General features: G+C 43.9%; 1 protein-coding gene across 1 annotated transcript in view; it reads right to left on the bottom strand.

The window, feature by feature from the left end:
• The window catches only part of LOC309549278 (coagulation factor X-like), a 104,385-nt gene that overhangs the window by 23,302 nt on the left and 53,520 nt on the right, over positions 1 to 27,563 (bottom strand). The window contains exon 5 of the mRNA XM_082249422.1: positions 12,725 to 12,838. Coding sequence (XP_082105548.1) covers positions 12,725 to 12,838 — 114 coding nt within the window. The remainder of the gene's footprint in view (positions 1 to 12,724; positions 12,839 to 27,563) is intronic.

Raw genomic sequence — 27,563 nt, 5'->3', positions numbered from 1 at the left:
CACGCCTAGACGTACTGAATGACGGGTCTGCCCCCTTCAACTTCTGGGTCTCCAAGTTGGGCACATGGCCTGAGCTTGCCCTTTACACCTTGGAGGTGCTGGCGTGCCCTGCAGCCAGTGTATTATCTGAACGGGTATTTAGCACGGCTGGGGGCGTTATCACAGACAAGCGCAGCCGCCTGTCCAGAGACAATGTGGACAAGCTCACGTTCATTAAAATGAACCAGGCATGGATCCCACGGGACTTTTCCGTACCTTGTGCAGAATAGCGATGGATAACGACCTTACCCAGCCATTGTTCTATTTTTGCTCTTTCTCACTCTTTTGGGGTGTACCCTCATTTAAAATTTCTGAAAAGAAGCAGTGTTGGCTACCTCATCCTCCTCAGGGCCAGATTAACGTAGGGGCTATTGGAGCTGCAGCTCCAGGCCCCTAACTTTTATATAGGCCCCGGGTTGGCCATATTCACTGTTACCGCTCTTCTGTCACTTGTAAACACAGAAGACTGGCTTCTATGCTCGCTTCCCCAGGCAGCTCCCTCAGAACCTCCCCACACAGCACGAAGGCCGGACAAGGAGGGACAGTTGCTGATGCATGAATGTGTTTATGGGCTTCAGAGACAGCATCCCATGTGGAATTAGGCATGCATGACTGCACCCTTCCTCCTCTGGGTGCATGCCAAGGCACGGCCCTTAAGGCCCTTCAAAATCCTCAGCACCAAGCCCATGATGCTCTTAATCCGGCCCTGGTCCTCCTCCACCGCCGCTTCCACCTACACCGCCCATAGGTGTGCGCAGCCTATTGCATTAGGGTGTGCACTCCAAAGTTTAAATACACATGCATGTGTTTGCCTACATGTACATGGCCCCGATACATTACTCTCCCTGCTGGCAAAGAGAAATAGAGCAGAGCAGGTCCGAGGGAGATCTTTCACAGAGCGATAATGCTATGTGCCCTAGGTGATTAGGGTGTGCCCAGGTACACCCGGCACACCCTGTGCGCATGCCTATGACACCGCCACATCCACCACCACCTCAACCTCCCTCCTACTCCATATGGGCCTCGTCCTTGAGAGATGAAGAACATTGTTTTATTTTTCTGTTTTTTTTTTTGTTGTTTTAAGTTATTTCCCTATCCACATTTGTTTGCAGAGCACTCGCCATGCTCTTAACTACGTTTTGCTGCCATTTGCAGCACTCTAGCCCTTTCCATTGGTGTTTTAGAGCCATTTTAGTGCCTGAAAGTTCGGGTCCCCATTGACTTCAATGGGGTTCGGTGTCCGGGAAAAGTTCGGCAAAAGTCCGGGACACGGACCCAGACTTTTTTTTAAAGTTCGGCCGAACCCGCCGAACACGGACATCCAGGTGTCCGCTCAACTCTAATTGTGACCATTTTTAGACCCATCCATCTGATGTTCTCCTTGCTAAGAGATGTAGCTATTGCAATGAAAGTGAGTCTCTAAGCCTTATTCGTGCAATGCAATCCAATAATCGTAATGCTTTTTATTTATTTATTTATTTATTTATTTTTGTGGGGAGAGCAGCTCATTTGTGGAAGTCTGAATAGTGCTACTTCTGCTGGTCACCTTAAAACCAGACTGCGAAGTATATTCCATGCAAAGGTGGAAACCTATACATTACAACACCAAATTATAATTTTTAGAATTCTAAACTGTACAATTTATATACTAAACCAGTTGTGCAAGAATATTAGAAAGGGGGCTACTATAAGCCCCTCTTTCTTATGGGATGGCGGAAGGGTTAGGGCATAAATGGTCCAAAGTTTTTTCCAGCTATTTTATAAGGTTTTAATATAAAATTAAGCAGATTTAAAGTTCAGGCAGTTAAGGGGTTAATGGCCTTTAGGTCTGGGGTCAATTTTCTCTCCCCTTTCCCGCTCTGTAATTCCTGCCATAGTGGGTAGTTAGGCAGTTTAGTCAGTGTAGCTAGGCAAGTTTTAGTTCTCCCTGGTGGTTTAGCGAATGAGCCCCTTTCACGCCCACTTTTATCCCACCTATGAGGTAGAATCTACCTCAGAAATATTTATTCCAGATCCCAAGCCCTCAGAGCTCAATCTCCTCAGAATCTTCCTACCTGCGTTCCTGTGTACTTTCTTTGTGATGAGCCTCCTCAGACAGCTGATCGAGAGAGCGGGCGAGAGTGGCGGAGACGAATGGATTTGCAGATGTCTGCAGATGCCACGGGAGCCGGGTCACGGAGCACAGGCGGAGTCGGCACCATCAGCGGCGGCATCAGAGGAAGTGATGTCGGCAGCCGGGAGGTCGGAGGCCAGAGTTACAGGTCATGTGGCAGCGTCATGTCCGCCGGATGTTTTTTCCGGTCACCGGACCTCTGACGTCGGTGAGGAAACCGGAACGGACGTCATTTCCAGGGCGGGCGGCCCTTCAAAGCGGTGGAGGACACCTAGGCGCAGGTACTCGTCATCCAGCACTCGGCGCCCTGCGGGAAGTCGGAGGGATGGCGCGGGAAGAGGCGGGACACAGGAGACGGTGGACACCAGGGGAAGGAGCTCGGCGGCGGGCGTTCGGCCGTCCATCGTTCAGCCATCGGGACCCCAGATTGGAGGAAGATCACCTACTGGGCAACAGAGTGTGGCCCCCCCTCAGGTCTTCAGCCATGTCTTCAGCCCTCCCCAGCAAGATCCGCAAGCGGCGGGACCAGCGCCAGAAGACCACAGCCCTCCTCTTCTTCATCAGCCTGTGCAAGGTGGTGAGTTACCAAGTCTGTCTGACCCAGATGCTTTGTTTGATCTATTCAAGAGCTTTTGTCAAAGTTTACAGGTTCCCAAGCCAGTTGATGTTCCTGTGGTTTCTGATGTGTGGGCGACCCCTAGTGGCGCTAGCAGGAACGATACAATTTTTTCGGTTGCGAGGGATCAGAACCTTCCAGAGAGTTTTTTGAAGGATTCCATGCCATGTGAGGTTTCGCCATTAGGCTTTCACCTGCCCGAGACCTTAAAAGAAAAAATATGGCAGGGAATGTATATAGATATCTTGTCATTATTGCCTTCTGCCAGGGAATTTATGGCTAAAGATAAGAAAGAGGATGAGGATAGGAAGCGTTATGTTCCTAAGTCCATATTTAATTGGTTGCAGGCGTTTTGTATTTATTCTGCTGTATTGTGTGAAAAATTTCCTGGCAGAAGCGTAGGGCTGTTTCATCATATTGAAATTATTCTAGAAGCCTATAAGAATTTTGGTGGAGTAGCCTGGTTCCAATATGATGTGGCTTTTCGTCAGAAAATGGTGGTGCACCCCGGTCTGAAGTGGGGCACCAAAGACGTAGGTTTGTGGTTGGACCTTTTTCTGCCACAAAGACCGTCCTTTCAGTCATGAACGGCCTCAGGCACTACACAGCAGGTCGCAGGTCCCTCAGGTTATAAACGTGGGATATGCTCCTAACTGAGGGTTTTCAGTTTGGGTTCAGGCTTCCACGTTTTTCTGGAGTTGGTTGCAATTGTTGGTAATCTCAAATCTGTTGTTAATATGTCTGAGGTGGTTCTGGAGAAAATAAATAAAGAGGTTTCAAAAGGAAGGTTTGTTTGTCCTTTTTCTTCCCCCCATTCAGGAACTTTCGGATTTCGCCCATTGGGATAGTACAAAAGAAGGAGGCAAATTCATTTCGGTTAATACATCATTTGTCCTATCCCAAGGGCGATTCTTTAAACGAGGAAATTGATGAAGGGGATGCGTCCGTTTCTTATGCTACTTTTGAGGACGCTCTTGCAATCATCAGAGGTTTGGGTCAGGGGGCGCTGCTGGCGAAAGCCGACATCAAGTCGGCTTTTAGGCTGTTACTCCTGCACCCCTCCTGTTTTAACTCACTGGGTATCTTTTTTGAGGACAAATTTTATTTTGACAGGTGTCTGCCCATGGGTTGTTTCCTGTCATGTTACTACTTTGAATGTTTTTCAACATTTCTTGAATGGGTCTTGAAACAAGTGACAGGGTCTTCCCAGGTCATGCACTATTTAGATGATTTTTTTTTTTTTTTTTATGGGAAAAAGTGGTTCCTCTGACTGTGAGTTTATTTTGAATACTTTTTGCTTGTTGTGTAAAACATTTGGTGTCCCCCTTGCCATGGAAAAGACTGTGTGGCCGTGTACATATTTAGATTTTTTAGGCATCACTATTGATACGGTCCTGATGGAGTTCAGACTGCCGGCTGACAAGCTACGCAAGCTCAGAGGTATGTAGTTTATGGTCATTAGAAAAAAGAAGGTTTGCCTCAGGGAAATGCAATCCTTATTGGGGCTTATGGCTTTTGCCTCCAGGGTCATTCCTGTAGGTAAAGCATTTTCTAGGAGGTTATACATTGCGGTATCAGGCCTTATGTCCCCTTCGGCCCATGTGAGGGTATCGCATGACATGAGGGCGGACTTAATGGTCTGGTTACAATTCCTTCTGCATTTTAATGGGAAAGCTATTTGGCAGTCTGATTTCATTTTAGACAAAGGTTTTCTGCTTTTTACTGACGCTGCGGGATCAGTGGGGTTTGCTGCAATTTGGCGGACACACTGGTGTGCGGAGCGTTGGTGTGAGCGCTGGAAGCGTTTGAAGTTGATAAGGAATGTGGTATTGCTGGCGCTATTCCCCATTGTAGTGGCCCTGGAGGTCTGGGGGGAATTCTTTTGTAATAAACGCATTTTGGTCAGAACAGATAATAGAGGAGTGCTTTATGCTATTAACTGTTTGACCCCCAGATCTCCGCCGGTCATTGCCTTGTTGAGACACCTGGTTTTTAAGTGCTTAGCGCTTAATATTTGGATTAAAGCTGCATATGTTCCAGGTAAAGACAATGATCTGGCGGACTCTTTGTCTCGCTTTCAGGTTCACCGGTTTTTTCAACTGCTTCCAGATGCAGACCCCGTGGGTTTGCCTTGCCCGGCGCACCTCTGGGACCTGGTGTAGAATTGGTGATGGAATATGTACAGCAGTTTTTGGCGCATAGCTCTTGGTCAGGTTACCAATCTGCATTTGCTATGTGGCTAGCCTTCCTGGATTCGGTGAACAGCCCTTGAGACGCTTTTTCTGAGGAGCTGGTTCTGCTCTTCTTGAATTCCCTGTTTAGATTAAATTACTCTTGGGCCCACATTGGGAAAGTGTTAGCTGGCATTTCCTTTTTTGTAAAATTAAAGGGTTTCCCGGCCTGTTCATCCTTTTTTACAGTTCAGCAGGCAATGAAAGGTTATCGGAGGAGGAATTCACGGGGAGATCAAAGGTGCCCCATTACTCTGGACATTTTACAGGGTCTGTGTGCTGCATTAACGGGTGTTTGTTATTCTCCTTATGAGGTCACTCTGTTTAGAGCAGCTTTTTCTTTATTATTTTTTGCTGCCTTGCGAATATCTGAACTTTTACCTGTTAATGCAGTTTGGGGTTCGGGTTTGAGGGTGGATAACATCCATTGTAGGGAGAACAGGTTAAGTATTTTTATCCCTAAATCAAAAACGGATCAGGCGGCTGGGGGTCAGTGGTGTCATCTTAACAGATTTAGGGGTTCTCCAGTGTGCCCTGTTTTTCTGGTTTCCAAATTTTTACAGATTAGACCTGGCAGTAATGTGTTTTTTCTTGTGCACGAGGACGGTAAGGTTCTCACAAAGTTTCAATTCGATTTTGTGTTTAAAAAATGTCTGCAAGCTCTTGGGTTGGGGCAGTTGCGTTTTTCTTCACATTCCTTTCGGATTGGAGCCGCAACTGAAGCCTCTAGGTCAGGCTTGGAGGTTGGTGTAATTAAACAGTTGGGAAGATGGAGATCCGATTGCTATGCGTCCTATGTGCGTCCTAATATTGTGTTTGCTCCTTCCAGGTGAACGGCTGCGAGTATGGATTTTGGGGCACTCGTTTGTTCATTGGGCGCAACAACATAGAGCGAGGAGACGGATTTACTCCGAACACCTTGGCCTTGATGAGAGAAAATTCCATATATCTTGGTTCAGTAAGAGGGGTATGCGGTGGGCGGAGTTATTGCCATGCATGAATAGTTTATTAATTTCCCGCCCCCCCCTCCTGACATTCTCGTGGTACATTTAGGGGGAAATGATGTCGGGAACATAAAAACTTTGGACCTAATTTTTCAGATTCGTGATGACTTGAAATAGTTGAAGCTGAGGTTTCCCAGTACGGTCATCGTGTTTTCTGAAATAGTGTTGAGGCTTATCTGGTCATCAGGCTATTTGAAACCCTTGGGTAAGGTAAAGAAAAGAGTAAACAAAGCTTTGGAGAAGTTCTTATTGCAAGTGGGAGTTTTCACGTACAGGCACTCGGATTTGGAAGGTGGAATTCAGGGTCTTTACAGAGATGATGGGATGGGGTCCACCTCTCCAACATTGGTTTGGACATTTTTATGCAAATTTGGGTACATTGATTGAACTGGCTGCGCTTCGGGGTTTTGGTGACAGGCGATGAGGATCGCCTGTCTGGTGGATGCAGTGTTAATTTTGGCAGCAAATTTAAATTTAGTTTTAGTCTTAAGGCCCGTACACACGTACCGATCGTCGGCATACAAACGTCGGTGGACGAAGGATCTGCCGATTGTACGCGTGTTAGTATGGTGCCTCCGACAGATGTCTGCGCACAATCCGCAGACAAAAGTCTTTCGTGCAAACATGAAAATATTTGTATGCCGACACCAGAACGGACGATTGTTCGCCTGTCAGTACACAATTCGGCCGACAGACCGCAGATTTGCAAGACTGGGCATGCTCAGAAAATAGAAAACACAGGGAAAGTTAACCATTACATGACATCACTTCTGCAGTCGGCGGACAAAATTCTTGTGCTGTCCTTGTGCTGTCTTTGCACTTTTCAGCAGACACCGACATCCCGGGGAGAAAAGAGGAACATTTGTAAGCCGACCATCGGTACGTGTCTACGGGGCTTTAGTATTAGGACTAAAATGGCATTTTAGTCCCATTTTAGTCTTCTGCAAGTGTTTTAGTTTTAGTCGTATTTAGTCGACTAAAACGTCCTACATTTTAGTCGACTAAAACGTCCTACATTTTAGTCGACTAAAACGTCCTACATTTTAGTCGACTAAAACGTCCTACATTTTAGTCGACTAAAACGTCCTACATTTTAGTCGACTAAAACGTCCTACATTTTAGTCGACTATAACTCATTTTAGTCATCTATAATCGAATGTGTGTAGTTCAATTGTAATTTGTAATGCATTATTTAAGCATTTCTCTACAATTTCCAAACTCATTATATACTACTGCTGGTCCTGGAGTGAAAAATCTAATATGTTATTATTTATGGTATTAAGCTTTGAGCATGCACCAGTGTTAATTTTGGCAGCAAATTTCGATTTAGTTTTAGTTATATTCTTTTGACTAAAATGTCATTTTAGTTTTAGTCGTATTTTAGTCTTAAGACTAAAATGCCATTTTAGTTTTAGTTGTATTTTAGTCATCTGAATTGTTTTAGTTTTATTCGTATTTTAGTCGACTAAAATGGTGTTAATTTAGTAGACGAAAACGTTTTAGTCGACTAAATTAACACTGGGTGGATGTTATGAATTCTGTGTTTATTCCTATTAAATACAACCCGAGTTGTTTATGACTGGGTTGTCTGGTTATTTTATTGATTGAAATATTATTGGTGTTTTTATTAATTCTGTTTACCAGTTAATAAACAAGCCACGGCCTTTTTAATCCACAAAAAACTTTGAGTCCGAGTGCCTTTATTTATTTATTTAATTATTTTATTGCAATTATTTATTCAAATTAAGTATTTATGTATGTTTTTTCCTGGTTAGGAGGTTTAGGTAAACGTAGATTTAAATATCTCCTTCCTGCCATTCCATATTAGAAAGGGGGCTACTATAAGCCCCTCTTTCTTATGGGATGGCGGAAGGGTTAGGGCATAAATGGTCCAAAGTTTTTTCCAGCTATTTTATAAGGTTTTAATATAAAATTAAGCAGATTTAAAGTTCAGGCAGTTAAGGGGTTAATGGCCTTTAGGTCTGGGGTCAATTTTCTCTCCCCTTTCCCGCTCTGTAATTCCCGCCATAGTGGGTACTTAGGCAGTTTAGTCAGTGTAGCTAGGCAAGTTTTAGTTCTCCCTGGTGGTTTAGCGAATGAGCCCCTTTCACGCCCACTTTTATCCCACCTATGAGGTAGAAGCTACCTCAGAAATAGGGCTATTTATTCCAGATCCCAAGCCCTCAGAGCTCAATCTCCTCAGAATCTTCCTACCTGCGTTCCCCTCCCTACCTCTCCTTTGGTTTGTCGCGGCTTATAATATTAATCTGGTTGGGTCACCCCTGCCATGCAGGGGGGGACGTTGTTTTCTGGTTAATATTTATTTATGAGTATGGTTGGATGTTATGAATTCTGTGTTTATCCTTATTAAATACAACCCGAGTTGTTTGTGACTGGGTTGTCTGGTTATTTTATTGATTGAAATATTATTGGTGGTTTTATTAATTCTGTTTACCAGTTAATAAACAAGCCGCGGCCTTTTTAATCCACAAAAAACTTTGAGTCCGAGTGCATTTATTTATTTATTTAATTATTTTATTGCAATTATTTATTCAAATTAAGTATTTATGTATGTTTTTTCCTGGTTAGGAGGTTTAGGTAAACGTAGATTTAAATACCTCCTTCCTGCCATTCCATAGGGACAGATCAGAGACTTAACTAGAACTTTCAGGGCTCTGATGCAAGAAACCTTGAAGGGCCCACCTGACACACACCCCCCCCCTCCCCATCAGTCCCATGGCCCTTTCCTCTGGTCCCGCAGCCCTCCCCACTGATCCTGGGGCCCTTTACTCCTGTTGTGGGGCCCTTTATTACAATCCTGCAGCGGGACCCTTTCACATGTTCTGCAGTGGCCCCCTTGCTTCTGTATTGGGGCTCCCCAGGGTGGCAGAAAGCAAGAGATATGTCACTAGCACACCAGGAAACTCCATATAAGGGTCCAAAGCAGTAGGAGAACTACCAGGGTTGCAAAGGTTTCACTTGTGACCGGACTCTGATGTTCTACCACCCTGGGGGTCCCCAGCCACATCTTGCTGTCCTGCCCCTACTATTGACAGCGCTGGTCTGGCGTCTGTCTCCTTGGCAGTAGCAGTAGTCTATTAGGACCTAGTGCTTGTGACATTATGGGGCTGATTGGTGCATGGAGATGAAGGCTGGCACTATTGGTTGTAGACAGCTGAGCTCTAATCTGGTCACCTAGCACCGGTAACATTGTATAACCTTCTCTGTTGACATGCCGATTGGTGATGCTCCCAGTTACAATATCCAGGTGATGCTCCCAGTTACAATATTTATTAAAGTCAAGAGTACAATTATACAGTATATATATATATATATATATATATATATATATATATATATATATATGTATATATCATATGTTCAGCAGCCATGTGGACTTTATGCCTGTTGTTGGCTCTGATCAATAAAACCACTATCATATTTAGCCCATGTTCACATTGGTCTGATTTGACATGCAGGTTGACATGTCAAATTGCATGTCAAATCGGATACAATTGCCGGCAATGGAACTGTCCGAATCAGTGCGATGCCGACTTTGCGGCGCGGCACCGATTCCCAAAAGTAGTTCCTGCACTACTTTTGACGACTTCGGGGGCCGATTTCAATATACATCTCTGAAGGAACCCGCACAGATGTCTGTGAAATTGCCCACAAAGTCAGACTGAAAATGCAGGTTTGAAATCGTACGAGTGCAGCTGAACTCGTCTGATTTCAAACCCGCCTCAGTGTAAACCTGGGCTTTACATTAGATCTGACTAGGATCATCACCTGGATTGCATCTTGATCAGCAAGTCAGAGAAGGCTCCACCACTCCTAAGCAACCTGTAGGAAGCTCAACTGTCCACAATCAAGTATGCTGGCCCTCTTGTGCATGAGCCCATCAGCCCTATAAAGTAACCAGCACCGGGTGCTAATGCGCTGTGCTGCTGCCATGGAGACAGAGACCAATGCTGTCAATAGCAGGGGCAGGACAGTAACCGTGGTTGTTTGGCCACTGGTAGTTTTGCAACTGGCCCACAGTGAGAGGATTCCCCCATCCACCTGGAATGTGTAGATGGGGGATTTGGATCTTATTTTTTTTATTTATTTTTTATTCAACTTAATAGTTGAATGGAAAAAAAAGTGATTAATGCATGGGCTGCCTAAGTGCTATGGCCGGCCATAGACCGTTCGAAATCTTGGCCGGTTCAGCAGGAACTGGCAGAGATTTAAACCATGTATTGGCAGGCTGAATGTACCCAAGTTGATCAATTGTTCAACTTGGGTACAACCAGCCTGGTGAATTATTATTGCATTATCGCTAGCGGTTGCTATAGCTGCTAGTGAAATTCACTGCTTGTTGGGAGCAGACAATTGCTCAGCAGCCTATGCTGGTTATTAAGATCTAAGTTAAAACTAACTATAAAATCCCAGAAGGGACAGGGATAACAGAAGCTGCATATAACTAACATAACAGGAGCTGAATATAAACTCTATTGCAATAAACAGGTTCATCTACTAACATGCTACAAGGTGACCCCTACATACACACATGCATACAGTAGCACACACATAGCTCTCTGGCACCGTGCATGTGAAATAGTAGCAAGGACAGGTCAGAGAAACTCTGTCTGTCACAAGGATTTCGATTTATACCCTCAGCAGCAACAGTTAAACTATTAGATCATAGGAATACTTGCATAATAGTCCCTTTCGCCTTGGGGTTTAGCAGCACAGACAAAACATGTGGCTAAATATTTTTTTTTCTCCCTCCTCTTTCTGGCCTGGGTTTCCAAGCCAACAAATCCGGGACAGGAAGTGCATACATAATATATTTAACCACTTAAGCCCCGGAGGATTTGGCTGCTAAAGGACCAGGGTTTTTTTTGCGATTTTGTACTGCGTGACTTTAACAGACAATTGCGTGGTCGTGCGACGCTGTACCTAAACGAATTTGACGTCCTTTTTTTCCCACAAACAGAGCTTTCTTTTGGTGGTATTTGATCACCTGTGCGATTTTTTGATCACGTGCTATAAACAAAAAAAGAGCGTAAATTTTGCAAAAATAACAATATTTTCCACATTTTTTTATATGAAATTCCCCAAAAAAAATTTTTTGGTGTTTTTTTTTTTTAACGCGTAATGGCGGCGATCTGCGATTTTTTTTTCGGTACTGCGACATTGCGGCGGACAGATCGGACCCTTGACTGACATTTTTGACACTTTTGGGGGTACCAGTGACATTACTGCAGTAATCAGTGCTATACATATGCACTGTTACTGCAAAAATGACACTGGCAGGGAAGGGGTTAACTTTATTGGACAGGGAGGGGTTAAGTGTGTCCTAGGGGCGTGCTTCTAACTGTGCAGGGACATTCCTATTGGTGTAAAAGCAAAGATCAACCGTTCTACATAGTAGAACGGTCAGATCTTCACTTTTACACAGGGAGAACTGACAGGCAGCTTGTTTACACAAGCCGCTCTGTCTTTCTCCCTTCACAGGAGCAATCGCAGTGTGACCGGCGGACATCGAGTCCGCCGGTCACACGCACTGACTTGTCTGTGAACGAGCCGCGGCGGGCGGGCGCGCGCCCGCCCGCGATAGGCTCGCAAGTCAGTGACAGGCGAGTGACGTACCGATACGTCACTCTGCCTGGCCGGGGCTGACCGCCGCAGTATATAGTCGTGCGGCGGTCGGCAACCGGTTAAAGGCATTTACAAATTCAGACAGTAAAGGGCAGCAGATCCCTTTACAAGTGCTTAGCTAAATGGCTTTTTTCTCTTTTTTTTTTATGTGAAAGTAGTCAAAGCCAGCAGTTATAACCATTCCATATATAAAAAAAAAAATAATACAAATATCGTCATATAAATAAAAAAATAATTTAAAAATGTTGTGAGATTCCTGTGAGCTCATCAGTTGGGAAGAGAATGTATATGAGCTGAAAGTGGTGTCCAGCGCAGTTATGGCGTGCCGTGCGGTCATCAATCAGATGGAGTGGAGGAGTGTTGACAGTGTTCATCTTCTCGAGGCAGTGCAGATGCTCTCATTTGCTATAGATGATCCAATTGAGATAATAGGCATGTTGGTTATCAATGTGAGGAAGAACTGTGGGGAGCTCATTAGGCAGAAAACATGATGTGCAATAATATCACAGAGTGGGTTTTGGACCAATAAGGGCATTCTCATTAGTTCGGGCAAAAGGCTCAAAAGTGTTTGTCAACAAACAGGCCAAAATGGAGTAAAAGAACATGATGAAGGAAAAGGCTGTTAGTATTGTTCTGTTAGTTGCAGCTACTGACTTCATTGGTAGCCAGATAAATGAAAGCACTTCCCCAAAACTTAAAGCTTTACATGCATAATATCCTCTCCATCACGTTACATAATGTGGACATGCTCTGAATGTTACAATGTATGCCTTATATTGCCAGATAGAAAATGAGCTTCCCTCTGTAGTTCTGCCAAGTGCCCATCCAGCTTGGGTGGGCAACGTCAATTAGTCCAAGGGACAGTGCTCATCAGTCATCAGTAATTGAGATGAAAGGTTTTGATACATGTGAAGAGCGCTCAGCACTCATAATTTACAGTTCAGTGAAATTTATTTTGTAATTAACATTTTTACAACAATTTGCAGCCACCTCTGACAGAAAGAATGATTGAATGAATAAGAAACGCCTGTTTATCATATGAGCTTTCATATAAACATAAAAGTAGTATACTTACCATTTTCACAGTGTCTCCCAGCATAACGAGGGGGGCACAAGCAAGTATATGTGTAGTGATACTGTTGGCAGATTCCTCCATTTTGACATGGATTTTCTTTGCATGGACTAAGATCTACAAAGGTGCAATAACACATAAAAAAGACACTATAAAAATAAATCACTGACATTTGTTCTTTACATTACTAATACCTTTTTTATGCCAAAAAAAAATCTAATTTGGATTAACCACGTCCCGTTGGCAGCATTAGGCTGAAGTGGTGATATCTTGATGATGCCTGCAGCTACAGATAGCAATTCCCTCTCTTGTAAAAGCCATCCTAGCGGCTGATTAGCCACTGGATTGCTTTTACAGGCATCAGGAGGGGATGTCCCCCCCCTCCCGCTGCCCAATGGTGACTCTCCCTTATAAACGGGGATCGGGAGACCTGATCTTGCAGCGCCGCCAGATTACCATTGAGCTTTATCATCCAGGGAGCCCAGAAGCATTGAAGTGTTGTCATGATGTCACTTCCAGCTCTGGCAGATGTAAACACTGCCATTTTTTCTCTCTGGAAAGCAGAAATCAATGTTTTTTTTTTTGTTTTAATCTCATTCTTTTTCAGGTTAGAGGAGATATCTTGGGTGTTATTAACCCCAGATGTCTCCATAAAGAGGATCTGTCATGCCTTATTCTTATTACAAAGAGATGTTTACCTTTCTTGTAATAGGAATAAAAGTGATAAAACAATTTAAGAGACAGTGTAAAAAGAAAAAAATAATAAAATAAATAATAAAAAAAAACCTTCAAAGTTTCTTGTTCCTTGTTCTTGTTCCAAAAGTAAACGCATACGTAGGTCGTATATGTAAATGACGTTTGCACCACATATGTGAAGTATCGCCACTAACGTTATAGTGAGAGCAATAATTTTAGCACTAGACCTCCTCTGTCACTCTAAACTGGTAGCCTGTAAATATTTTTAGAGCGTCGCCTTTGGAGTTTTTTTTAAGTACTGTAGTTTTGTGGTATTACATGAGTGTGTACAATTTTGTTAGGTATTTATTTACTCAACATAACATCATCTTTAATATTTTCCAAAAAAATCGGGTTACATGTTGTGTGTGTGTGTATTAAAATTCACGAAAGTGTATTTTTTTTAAATTGCATTTGAAAAATTGCTGCGCGAATACTGTGTGAATCCTGGACCTCCACATGTCAGCTTACCATGGGTCAGCTCTGTGACAGGAGTCACTTTGGACATGGGGGTTGTGGACCCCAAATTCCTTTAGAGAGGTTGGGGGGCACCATGCCCAGCCTTATGGGGCTCTCTTATGTTTAAGTCACCCTGCGTCTATTATGGATGCAGGGTGACCAAGAGGGTGGTGAACACTGAGAATAGGGTTTGGACTACTCCAAATGGGACAGTGATATTCAGGAAAGATGTCTCTCTTGAAATATGAAGATTTTATTCCCTGTACAGTATGAGGTCCCTGACCAGGAAGTACAACTCCTAAAATGTTCATTCCAGGAAGTTCAATGTGGAGACTGACTGTCTAACAATGTTGCTTTTGTCTGAGGTGGCTTTCCATTCACCTATTGTCAGGTGTGCTAATGAACTCACCTGTTGTCTGCTAAGGGATGTATTGACACTCAGAGTAATGTGTATTGGGGGCTCGATATGGAACCATTGTTCTGTGTCTGGCTGTTGTGTGCATTGATTGCCGCCGGGGGGCTTCTGTCTCATTACACATAACAGTCCTTCTGGTCAAGCTATCGGACCAATCCCTGCTGACTCATTTTCAAGTTCTCATTTGCATGGCTAAGGAGGACCTGAAGGGGAACTACAGGTACTTTGCAATTGACCAATAGGAGGGCAGTTGTTGGGGGCAGGATGTTCCAAATTCTGTATAAAAGTGTGTTGTGTACTTCCAATAAATGTCTTCCTGTTTGAACATACATACAGCCTGCCTGGTGTTTGTTCTAATGGATTCTGAACGGCACATAGCTGTAGTTCGGATCCCGGAGCCTTGGTTGACCGAACCATCAGATGTTGCGATCTGCAAGCTGACTCACTAGAAGCAGAGGAGTGTCGGGAGAGCGGAAGCGAGCGAGCTAGGGTCTCGTTACAAGCTCAGCCCCCTATGACCCCTGAAGGACAAGGACAACCTCTTTCCTAGCCCATAAAAAGCAGCTGTCTGCCTGAGCCAGTGTTCTTTTTTTGTCCTCGCTCCAGGTGCCTCTTAAAAAAAAAAAAAGAGAGACGAAAGAAGATAATGGAACTTACTTTCAGTTTTTTTCTCACTTGCGTTGCCTGCTCAGGTTCAGCCAGCCTCTCCTGAGTCAGAAGTGTTGGGCTGTAAATCTCCCTTTTGGTGGGTTCCCTTGGTGCTGAGACATAATGTTGGTAGTATAAACTACTGCTATTGCTGACAATGAACCCCCGGTTGGCAGTATAAAATACTGTTTGGGTTGTGATTGGAATTGCTATGGCTCCATAAGGCTGCTTGGACGGTGTGGATCTAGGAGGCATGCTGGCGTTGGTAGTTCCACCGCTTGCCATTGCTCTGGATGCAGGCTGTAGCTGGGGGCAGGCAATTCCGGGTGTGACGTGGATCGCCAACCTCTTGGGGGGGCCGGGGGGTCAGAGCTACCACAGGCCACCAGGCAGGGTTGCTTAGCAACCGGGAGACGCCGCAAGATGTTTGGCGGGTGCCACGGAGCATAAGGGTGGCCCTTTCTGATCATTCCCTCCCTGTTTCTTGGCTGCTGAGCTCCAGTTGATCAGCTGCTCCAGCCTGTCCTACTCCTGCTCTGCTACGCGAGTCCTCTTTGCAGCTAACTTTGAGCTATCTTGACTCACTAGCAGCTGAGACATCTCATGTTGGAATCTGTCATTGAAGGTCTTCCCTAATTCTCCTGCCTGCCTCAAGCACTGAAGAAACGCATGGAAATGTTTTTATTTGTTATTGAATTTTTTGACTATTTTTTTTTGTGTTAAGAGAGCATCTTTCTTTCTGTTGACAGAGAGAAGCGCCTGGTGAACGCCCACGAAGAGGGTCTAAATTGTCACCTCACCTTCAAAAAAAAAAGAAGGGCTCAAAGCGTGACAAATCAAATTAAATGAGTGGCCTGCAACAGGATTAACTTCCATCAGAACAGCGCTCCAGGTCGCCCTCACCTGTACCTCATTATAGTCACTCAGAAACAAGCCAGCAGGTGTCGCAACATCGAAAAGCATCCAAAAAGCACAAATCGGGGCATAAGCACAGGCAAAGGATGTCTTCCTCTTCTAGGTCCTCCTCGCCAGCACACCTGGAAGAATAGGCCTGTTGGACGTGTTCGGCTGAAGCACTACCAGGGAAGTTAGTGTTTGCATCTAGCTTGAAGGAGGACAATGCAGCAGATGCACGTCAAGTAAAGTCTTACATCTAACCGGCAGTCAAAGAGGGGACGAGAAGCGTGTCTAGGAAATCAGCTCGGCCCGCGCTCTCTTCGGCTTCAGAAGATTCGGAGCCCGGAACATAGTTCCCCTTTAATTCAAATGAGGAAGAAGAGTCTGTGTCTTCAGAGTCAGAGATTGAACCAGATACTCATGCCTTCGATTTTTCTTTAATTCCCTCCATGGTGGAGACAGTAAAAGATGCTATGAAGTGGCCTGAGGAGGCCTCACCTCCTAGAAAGCAGCGCAAATATTATCCTGACTTGAATAAGTCAGTTCCTTCCTTCCCTCTCTTTTTGAAATTGAAGAGATTGTGGAAGATAAATGGGCAATACCAGATAAGAGGTAAACATTCACAATAGAGTCTTGAAATGCTGAATTATGGGATTCTACTCCTAAGGTGGACGCGTGGTTGCAAAGACTCGGCATATCACGCTACCTCTGGAAGATTGTTTCCTTTAAAGATCTCATGAATCGTAGGATAAACACAGATTTGAAAATAATTTATAGTGGTGGGAGTGGCCTGCAGGCCAACTATAGCACTTACTTCTGTGGTGGCGGCTCTTAGAATGTGGGTAACGAAATTAGAGGCTGGATCTTCGGGAGAGGTGGTAGGAAGTGGAAATTCTCCTACTTTGCAGTACATTAAAACCGCAGTAGACTTCCTGGCAGAAGCAGCTGTGGACTAAGTTAGGATGAGTGCTAAGCTTATGGCTCATTCTGTAACAGCTCGTAGGGCTTTGTGGTTGAAGCATTGGTTGGCTGACAATGCTTCCAAACACAGCCTTTGCTCAGTCCCCTTTGACGGGAAGCTCTTGTTCGGCAAAATGTTGGAAACAGCAATTTAACAGGTCTCTGGCGCCAAGTCAGGTCTAAAAGAGAGAAGAAGGCTACATCAGTACTTTTGCTCTTCCAAAAGGACCAAAGAGGGGTCAAGAGAAGCTACTGCATATCAACCGGTTAGGCCATTCTTCAGACAATGGAAAGGAGCTGGTTCATTTTTCCCGAAGGCTGCCAAGGCCAATCAGACAGCGAAAGCTTCAGACAAGCTCTTCTGAAGGTGTCTCCACCCAGGCCCCTCAAGTAAGAGCGAGGCTATCTAATTTCGGGGATGTCTGGGCAGAAGAGGCACAAGATGCCTAGATCCTGGACATCGTTCAAAGGGGGTATCAGTTAAAGTTCAAAAAGAGACCACCTCAATTATTTTTCGTGGATACCCTGGTACCAGTCTGTCCAAAGAATAGACAACGTTTCTTAACATGCGTAAAGGAATTAACGGCACAGGCGATTCTGCCAGTTCTGAGACATGAATGGGGAAAGGGAGTGTATTCCCCTTTGTTTTTGGTTGCAAAGTCCTCACTGGCTTCAGGTCTATTTTAAACTTAAAGGCCCTAAATTCCTTTATGAAAGTCCCGCCGTTCAGAATGGAATCTGTGGAAACAATAATTTCAGTAGTGAAGCAAATTCCTATCTACACATGCCTATAGATGCAGCTCACCATCGCTTCCTTAGCTATCAATAGAAGGCTTGCATTTTCAATTTTGATGTCTGCCATTCGGGCTCTTCACAGCTCTCAGAACGTTTTCAGAGGTTTTGTCGGCTGTCATCACGGTTTTCAGAATCAAAGACATACAGATATTCCACAACCTGGACATTATTCTGCTACTAGCCTCGTCAATGTCTCTTCTTCAAGAACATGTAGCGATAACCTGCAGCACACTCAGTCGCTTTAGGTGGTTGATTAATTATCGGAAGAGCCAGATCCAGCCGACACAGATTTTGGAATATCTAGGAGATGCAGATTTTGGAATATCTAGGAGTGCAATTCAATACAATTCAGGACCGTGTCTTTCTTCCCCACAAGAAGATTCAGGAAATTCAGAGCAGAATGAAGGAGGTGATGTCCAAATCACTTCTGATAGCGAGGGAGTGCATGCAGTTCTTGGGTCTACTGTCCTCCATGATCCCAGTAGTACTCTGGGCCAGATGGCGGAGGAGGAGGTTTCAATACAATTTCCTCCACCAGTTGGATCTTACTCCTTAATTCAGAAGATCTCCATTCCAGTTCCAGTAAGACATTCACTGGCCTGATGGAGGATTACTCAAAATCTGTCACATGGAGTACCACTTGAATCTCCAGAGCCAGTAGTCGTGACGAAAGATGCCAGCCTTTTAAGCTGGGGGGCTCACTGTTTGTGCCAGAATGTTCAGGGCCAGTGGAAGGCAACTCCAGCACAGAATTCAAACCTTCTGGAATTGGAGGCCATTCGACATGCTTTGCTAGCGTTCCAGCTGATGTTACACAGCAAGCAGTCAAGGTTCTCTCGGACAACAGAACCACAGTGGCTTATGTGGCCCGGCAAGGTGGCACCAGGAGTCTGCCACTCCTCAGGGTGGCTTGCCAGATCTTCCTTTGGGTGGAAAAGAATGTCTGCTCTCTTACAGAGGCCTATCTGCTAGGGTCCGAGAATGTTCAGGCAGATCGAAAATTCATAGATCAAAATGAATAGGGCCTCAATCCCAAATATTTACAAAATATCTTCAAAGTCTGGGGAACACCAGCTAAGTCCTGTTGAAAATTTGTTGAGAGAAAGTAGTGGCAATAGCAGTGCTACCCTTGTGGCCCAGGAGGCCGTGGTTTTTGTTAGTGTGGAGGATGAAACTGTGCCAGCCAATTCCACTACCCCCTTGTCAAGATCGTCTGCTGCAGAATGGGAAACGCTGGGAGAACTGACTCCCATTTCATGTGAAATGAAGTTGCCACCTTTGGTAGAAAACTCCGTACAGGCCTAAGTACCACTCTCAAAAAATTAGGCAATACAACTCCTTGGCTGAGAAAGCACACAATTCAGATTCTCTCCTAGCTAAAGCAATTGCAGTGAAAAATATAGTCCTTTATGTCAAATGGAATTCAATCTCCAAGCCATTAATTTCAGTCACCTAAACCCAGAGAGACTGAAATTAATGGCGTGGAGATTGAAAGGAGATCTTTAAAGCACTTGGATCTGTCGGATCGAGTAACAGGTACTTTGTTGCAGGCTCGAAAGAAGACGACTAATACTACCTATAACAGGATTTTGAAAGTCTTTTTACGCTTCTCTACAGAAAAAGTTTTGATTCTGTGTCCCCTTCTGTCTCTAATATATGAGAGTTTCTGCAAGATGGTCTGGATAAGGGCTTGGCCTACAATTCCTTGAAAGACCAAGTTTCTGCACTTTCTGCAAACAGGAGGTGGGCATAGGATCTTCTGGTGGTGTGTTTTTTGCTGGTGGCAATTAAGATCATGATCATTTCCCAAATGGGATTTGCCTCTGGTTTTGAAAGCCTTGTTAACCCCTCCGTTTGATCCAGTTTCCTCGTGCTCTCTGTTTCATTTGACGTTAAGGACTAGATTTTTGACTGCAATTGTTTCAGCTAGGAGAGTATTTGTGCGCTTTCTCAGCAAAGGAGCTGTATTGCTTTATTTTTCGAGACAGAGTGGTGCTCAGGCCTGTACTGAGTTTTCTACCAAAGGTGGCAACTTCATTTCACATGAGTTGGGAGTCAGTTCTGCCGGCATTTCCGGAGGACAGATCAGAAGATTAATGGTCAAGGGTAGATCTGGTGTTCTTTTTATCAACCTATCTGGACCGGAATAAAAATTTCCGAAAGCAAGATCAGCTTTTTGTCTTCCTGTCAAGGTCTTACCTTGCCCTCCTGTTGGCAGCCATCTGGCTTGGATGACTACCCGCTTCTGGACTTGACCCCGGCTTGTTCCTACTCTCACTTCCTCACTTTTGCTGTGCATTTATTTTTGTTTGCACCAATAAACTGCTTTATTTTACCTGCATCCCCGTGTGGTCTGGTTTCCTGGCACCCTGACAGTATGCAAGGACCATGAATCCTGACAATGCAGGTACTCCTACGCTCCCCATGCTTGTTACCAGGCTCAATTAACAAGATCACCTTTTGGGTCAATTCACTCAGGCATTACAGACGTTGCTTGCACACACAGCACACCTTGCTCCTGGTGCTGCTAGGCCGGTGGTTCCTCCTGTTGTTGCACCTGCTGCTGCTCCTGCTCCTACAGTTGCAGCTGGAGTCGCTGTTACCAGAGGGATTGCTAGTTCAGACCCCCTTCTGCAGCGCTATGGGGTGAACCAAGTTAGTGTTGTGGCTTCCTAAACCAAGTGGGCATGTGTCCAAGGTGGGCTTCCTAATCTTGTTGCTCTTGGACAAGGCCTTGACCAGGGCAAATCCCTTATGGGAGAACCATAATCCTGTAATAATCAATTACCCGGGTTTTGTTGCCTCCTTTCGTAGGGTATTCAACAATGTGCCTGCTTGCACTGCCTCTGCTGCAAAGCAGCTCCTGTCCATTCAACAGGGTACGCTATCCATTGCCGAGTATGCTATTGAATTTCATACCCTAGCAGCAGCGGTATGCTGGAATAATGAGGCTCTGGTGGCTGTCTTCTCTCATGGTCTCTCTGATGCATTGAAGGACAAGATTGCGGCTAAGGATCTCCCTGACGAGCTTGAGGCTCTCATTTCCTTCCTGATTTTGATTGATACCAGGCTCAGGTAGAGACCATTGTGTAGGAACGCCTGCGGAAGCCTCCTACCAGATTTGCTCCTACGTTTTCTTTCCCACCCATTCCTCCCTCACCTCCCACACCTACTGGGGATGGTGTGTCTGGCTGTAAACCCATGCAGCTTCGGTTCACACGCCTTTCCGAGGCTGAGTGGGCCTTTAGGAGGAGGGAGGGCTGGTGCCTGTATTGCAGTCTTGGTGGAAATCTTCTCCGACCCGTCCGGGAAACGCTTAAGGTCCTGTCGGGGGCAGATCTTAGGTAGAATTTTCTCGTCCCCAGATTCCCGTAAAGATAGACCGCTAATCACAGTTGTCCTCTCCTGGGCAGTGGGTTCAGTGGTTACTCAGGTGTTGGTAGACTCCGGTGCTGGTGGTTATTTTATTGACAGTACGTTAGCTACTGTGAATTCCATACCCTTACAGCCTCATTTTTCTCCACTAGTTATCAAGGCGATTGATGACAGACCCCTGCAACTGGCATAGGTTACCCACAAGACTGTTCAGGTTGATATGGCGACAGGGACTGTTCACAGGGAGTGTACCTGTATCCAAGTTGTTTTGTCCCCACACTACTCCGTTGTTTTGGGGTACCCTTGGCTTCAGAAACACAATCCGTCCTTTGATTGGCAGTCGGTCAAGATCCTCTCTTGGTCTCCACTTTGTGGCACTGTTTGTATCCGTGGGCCTAATAAGGTACTGTGTACCTCCTCAGATTCAGTGTTGCCTCTTGAATATCGTGAGTATCAAGATGTATTTGACAAGGTGCTGCTGGTACTCTTACTCCTCATCGTCCATACGATTGTGCCATAGACTTGCAACCTGGTGCCATTCCCCCTTGTGGCAAGGAGAATAAGGCCATGGAGGAGTATGTTGCAGATGCGCTTGTCCAGGGGCACATTCGAAAGTCTACTTCTCTAGCGGGTGCCGGTTTTTTCTTCGTAAAGAAAAAGGGGGGTGAGTTGAGACCTTGCATTGAATATAGGGACCTCAATCGCATCACAGTTTAAGAATGCATACTCAATTCCGTTGATTACTGACTTGTTCGACCGCCTCATAAGAGCAATGGTCTTTACCAAGCTTGACCTAAGGGTCACGTATAACCTCATAAGGACCAAGGAGGGAAACGAGTGGAAGACCATGTTTAATACCAGAACTGGTCATTACGAATCTCTAGTTATGCCCTTTGGCTTGTGCAATGAGCCCGCTGTCTTCCAGGAGTTCCTCAATGATGTCTTTCGTGATATGTTGCAGCAATGTGTGGTAGTCTATTTGGACAACATCTTGATTTACCCAGACTCCATTGAATCACACTACCTGGATGCCAGACGTGTGCTGCAAAGGTTACGTGAGAATGGACTTTTCTGTAATCTTGAGAAATGTGAATTCCACCTGTCTCAGGTTGCCTTCTTGGGCTACATCATTTCTGCTAAAGGGTTCTCCATGGACCTTCAGAAGGTTTCGACTGTTCTACAATGGCCTTGCCCCAGTGGTCTCCGTTCGATTCAGCGTTTCTTTGGGTTTGCCAACTACTATCTGAAATTTATCAGTAACTTTTCCTCTTTGGCAAAACCTATCTCAGATCTGATCAAGAGGGGCAGTGATTCCTACAATTGGACGCCTGCTGCCATCCAAGCTTTCGAGACCCTCAAGTCTGCTTTTGTTTCGGCTCCCATTCTGTCTCATCCCAATCCTGGGTTTCCCTTTGTCCTAGAGGTGGATGCATCTGAGACGGGAGTATAAAAGCAGAGGGAATCAGCGCTTAATTTCTGAAAGTGGTGGACCACGGATAAATTATTGTAGGTAAAAAGATGTGACCAATGTAAACGTAAGAAAAAATGATAAACAATAATAATCTAAGACAATAAAATGACAATCCTTGTATAACAATATGGATGATATACAAGGTGCTAAGGTGATAATGAATAAATCAATAAAGTGATCAGTGCCAAATATAAATCATATATATAAGTGATGGAAAATAGACAATAATGCCCCGTACACACGTACCGATTGTCGGCCGTAAATATTCAGCCGGCGACCGATCGGCCAATTGTAGGCTTGTTAGTATGATGCTTCCGACAGCCGACAGCGCATTTTCGGCCGAACAGAATCTGTCGTGCAAGCATTAAAATTTGTGTTGGCCAACACCAGAACGGCCGATTGTTCGCCAGTCAGTACAGATTTCGGCCGACAGACAGCAGATTTGCAAGACTGGGCATGCTCAGAAAAGAAAAAAGACAAGGAAAGTTAACCATCACATGACATCACTTCTGAAGTCGGCTGTTGTTGGCTGACAAAATTCGTGTGCAGTCTTTTGCAGTTTTCAACAGACACGACAGCCCTGGACAAAAGACGGCCGATCGTTCGGCCGACGATCGATACGTGTGTACGAGGCTTAAGGCTGACGGTGGGCAACAGACCGGTTGCACAATAACGGTGATATAAACAACAATATCCAGTGCAAGTGGGGGTGCAGTTGATATTCAATGGTGCAAAATAATCAGAAGTGCAAAAAATGATAATAAGCAAATAAATGCTGCAAGATGCCTAAATGCAACAAAATACAAAAAAATGTATATATATCAAAAATATATAAAAAATAAAAATCTACAAAGCACAAAGTCCCAAATAAATATGTGCATAAAATAAAGTGCTGGTAATATCGAGTGAAGATAATAAAAGTTCATATGTGATCCAGTGACATTAAAAGGTACACTTCCGGTGACAACCAAGTGCGATTATTTTTGAGCTTGAAATCCAAATTAAGTGCAATGGCCACTCACCTCCATTAACATTCAAATGAGCGTTTTGGTGTAATCAATCACCATAGGGGACCTCCAGATGGGCATTATATTTTGGAGATCCATTTATTCATATCCATAAGCCCCCTATTTCATTGGAAAACACTTTATTGATTTATTCATTATCACCTTAGCACCTTATATATACTTGTTTCAGTATGTTGTGACACTACTGAATCAGCTGCTGATTTCTGGTGTTCCACTACATCCAGCATTTCTTGACTCCATTGTTCTGTACCTCACTGGTAGCGCATTGGTTCACCTCTTCTTATATTTTAATCTGAGACGAGAGTAGGCGCCCTCCTGTCTCAGAGTTGGACACCTGATGGACCCTTACTTCCTTGTGGGTTCTACTCCAAGAACCTATCTCCAGCTGAATGCATTAACGAGATTGGAGACAGAGAGCTTTTGGCCATTATCCAGGCTCTCAAAAAGTGGGGACGCTTGCTCGAAGGTTCTGTGGTTCAAATTCTCATGCTCACCAATCATAAGAATCTGATGTATCTCTTGGAGGCCAAGAGGCTCACATCCCTTTAGGCCAGATGGGCCTTATTCTTGTCTCATTTTAACGATGTGGTCTCCAAGAATGTTAAGGCTAATGCCTGGTCTCGCCAGTATTCCGAGTTGTCCAGGGAGGACTCCGTGTCGACATCGGTCACACCTTCAGATCATATCCTGGCTGCCATCCGCACCAACTTAACCTCTCCTCTTGGGGAACAGATCTTAGCTGCCCATCCTGATGCTTCCACAGGCAGACCTGTTGGCAAATGTTTTGCACTTGAGGGGTTGCGCACGCACCACAATTCTAAGACTGCCGGTCATCCTGGTAAGAACCAGATATCTTATTTCTGACATGAGAGGAGGATCTGCAAAGTGACAGCACCAGGCTGAGAGGCACAAACTTGAACCACAAAAGTCCTTCAGCTATACCAGTAGTCATCCAGACAAGGTCCCTTATGATTGTCCCATGCTTCTGGCTAAGAGCAATGAATATTATGAAGCCGAAATTCTGAGCAATGCTGCAACAAAACATGCTGACTGGATCATCAGATGAAAAGAGAAGAAAGAAAGCCTAAAAAAGAAAACGAATGCAGTCAACACATCCAAGAATTGTATTGCAAGAGGGGTGAAGGAGCAGACAGGTTGATTAAAGGATCTGGTATTAACGTATTCAACTCAAGCGCATTTCCCTAACCATGAGAATGTGAGACATTATGTTCTGGTGAGTTACCATCTGATGGGAGTAGGGACACACAACGGTGGTGGAGTTTGCGCTGATTTTTTTTTTATCGAGGTGTCACTGGATTTAATATTTTCTGGACTTATGGAACTTTATAGACTTTACACTTATCTAACACTAGATTTAAAGGAGAAGTATCACTTGTTCACATTGTGTATTTGTTCATGCTATATTTTTTTTTTTTTTATCACAGACAAAGTAATCTGGGTGTGGATTGTCTTTGGTTATTCAATTAGTTTGTTTGCGCTACTGGTGATATATGTGGGTTTGTCAAGTTCACATGATTGGATTTCACTATTTTTTTCTATTGAGTTTTAAATTTAACTAGCAGCATTTTTAGTTATTGTGATTCACTTTTATAATTGTTTGCATGCAGGGGATCACTATTTTAGTTTTCATTACTTACTGTAATTTTCCTTTTCTGGATACTCCTCATGTAAGCCGGGGACTCCCACCCAAATTCCATTGTGAGGTGTGGTATTTTTGAACACTGGCACAGACAGCCGATCTTTATAGGCTAGGAAAGAGGTTGTCCTAGAGGGGTCAGAGGGGGCAGAGTTGACTCATGGTAGGCTGACGTGGAGAGGATCCAGGAAAGGAAAATTATGGTAAGTAATGAAAACAATTTTCCTTAATAATACTGTTTTTTTTTTTTTGTAGGGAACATAATGCTTTCATCACAGGACTGCTTTCAGGTATTAGTCAGAGTGACGTCTCTTTATTACCTAATAAAACCCCCCTTTTTTTTGGAAACTAATGTAAGTATAAAATGTATTTTATATGTATTTTTTTGTACATTCTTACTGTGGGCTAAGCCTTTTTGTTAAATTTACAAATTTAAGGAAATATATAGTGCCTTTGAATATACAGTATTTTCTTTTAGTCAGCAAATATAGTTAAAATAATTACGTAGGCATATTTCATATTTTTAGCAGGCAAATCTTCAGAAAGGCCTTTTATTTATAGGACGTTAAATCATTGTTCAAATTTATCCACAAAGCTGCATGAGTCAGAAGCATCGCAGAAAGTAATCTCCTTCTTGCCTGCTTTGTTCATATAGAGCCTATCAGAAAGCATACAGCTTGTGGATGTATACTGTATTCAATGTATGTTTGCAATATATATGTGTGTATATATATATATATATATATATATATATATAAATATACAGGCATACCCTGCTTTATGTACCCTCACTTTACGTACACTCGTGAGTACGGACACATTGGCGTCTATGGGAAATCTTGGTCGGCTTGACACAGCACTGCTCCCGATCCATAAGTGACAGGAACATTAAACTGGGGGAGCACCGAGAGGGGACCCAGAGCTACAACATATCCGATTTTGGGGTCAGCTAGCTTGCCTAGGTAATTTATCATGTCGTAGTCCTGGGCCCCCTTAACCTGGTCCCCGAGTTCGGTGTCCCTGTCACTTATGGTTTGGGAGCAGTGCCATGGCAATGTGACCAAGATTTCCCATAGAGCTAGTGTATTTACATACAATGAGAAGTGAAACAAAAAGGTATTTCTTCACTTTAAGTACATTTTCGTTTTACATACATGCTCTGAACCCATTGTGTACCTAAAAGTAGGGTATATGCCTGTATGTATATACATATATATATATATACATATATATACAATCAGTTTAAAATATGTATACATTTTAGATAAATATCGTTGACCCCAAACTATTTAGTGTATCAAATAGCATTTTCTCAGCATGAAAAAAAAAACATTTTAAGCAACAGACAGCATGGATTCATGAAAGACAAATTTTGTCAAACAAACTTGATTTCTTTTTATGAGGAGGTAAGTAAAACCATGGACAGAGGGGTGGCTGTGGACGTAGTATACTTAAATTTTGCAAAAGCATTTGACACAGTTCCCCACACATGTCTAATGTGAAAGGTAAAGTTTACAGGCTTGGATAAAATCCTGTTTTTGTAAATGTATAAAAAAACTGGCTAAAATACCAAATTCAGAGAATAGTGGTTAATGATTCTTACTCTGAATGGTCTAAGGTTATCAGTGGTGTACCCCAAGGTTCAGTGTTGGGACCCTTGCTTTTTAATATCTTTATAAATGATATAGGGTCTGAGATTAAAAGTACAATTTCAATCTTTGCTGATGACTCCAAGCTATGCAGTGGAATAACTGTTTCATTAGGGAACTATGTTGTAAAGGAGGTTGATAAATGTAAAGTTATGCACATGGGTGCTAAGAATATGCATAAATCGTACATACTTGGGGGAGTACAACTGGGGGAATCAATGGCGGAGAAGGATCTGGGGGTTGTGGTAGAACATAAGCTTAATAATGGCATGCAATGCAAAGCTGCAGTTTACAAAGCAAGCAAAGTCCTTTTCTTCACAGTAAGAGCTGTGAAAATGTGGAATAGACTCCCTCCAGAGGTGATTCTGTCCAGCTCAGTAGATTGCTATAAGAAAGGCCTGGATTCTTTCCTAAATGTACATAATATTACTGGGTACTAACATTTATAGGTAAAGTTGATCCAGGGAAAATCTGACTGCCCTTTGGGGGATCAGGAAGGAATTTTTTCCCCTGCTGTAGCAAATTGGATCATGCTTCGCCTTCCTCTGGATCAACCAACTGTGGGTATAGGATTGTGTATATGGGATTATATCGTTCTTTTGTTTTTTATTGGTTGAACTAGATGGATTTGTGTCTTTTTTCTACCTAACTATGTAACTATTTCATAGGTCTCAATTCTTAGATGCCAAAATGGGCAATTGCTACCGAAAATTAGAAAAGAGTTACACATTCTGCTGGGTTTATATTGCTGTA

This window comes from Pelophylax lessonae, assembly GCF_965119305.1.
Source record: "Pelophylax lessonae genome assembly, chromosome: 3".
Lineage (NCBI taxonomy): Eukaryota > Metazoa > Chordata > Amphibia > Anura > Ranidae > Pelophylax > Pelophylax lessonae.
The sequence above is the reverse complement of the archived record's forward strand: the minus strand, read 5'-3'. Positions and strand labels throughout refer to the sequence as shown.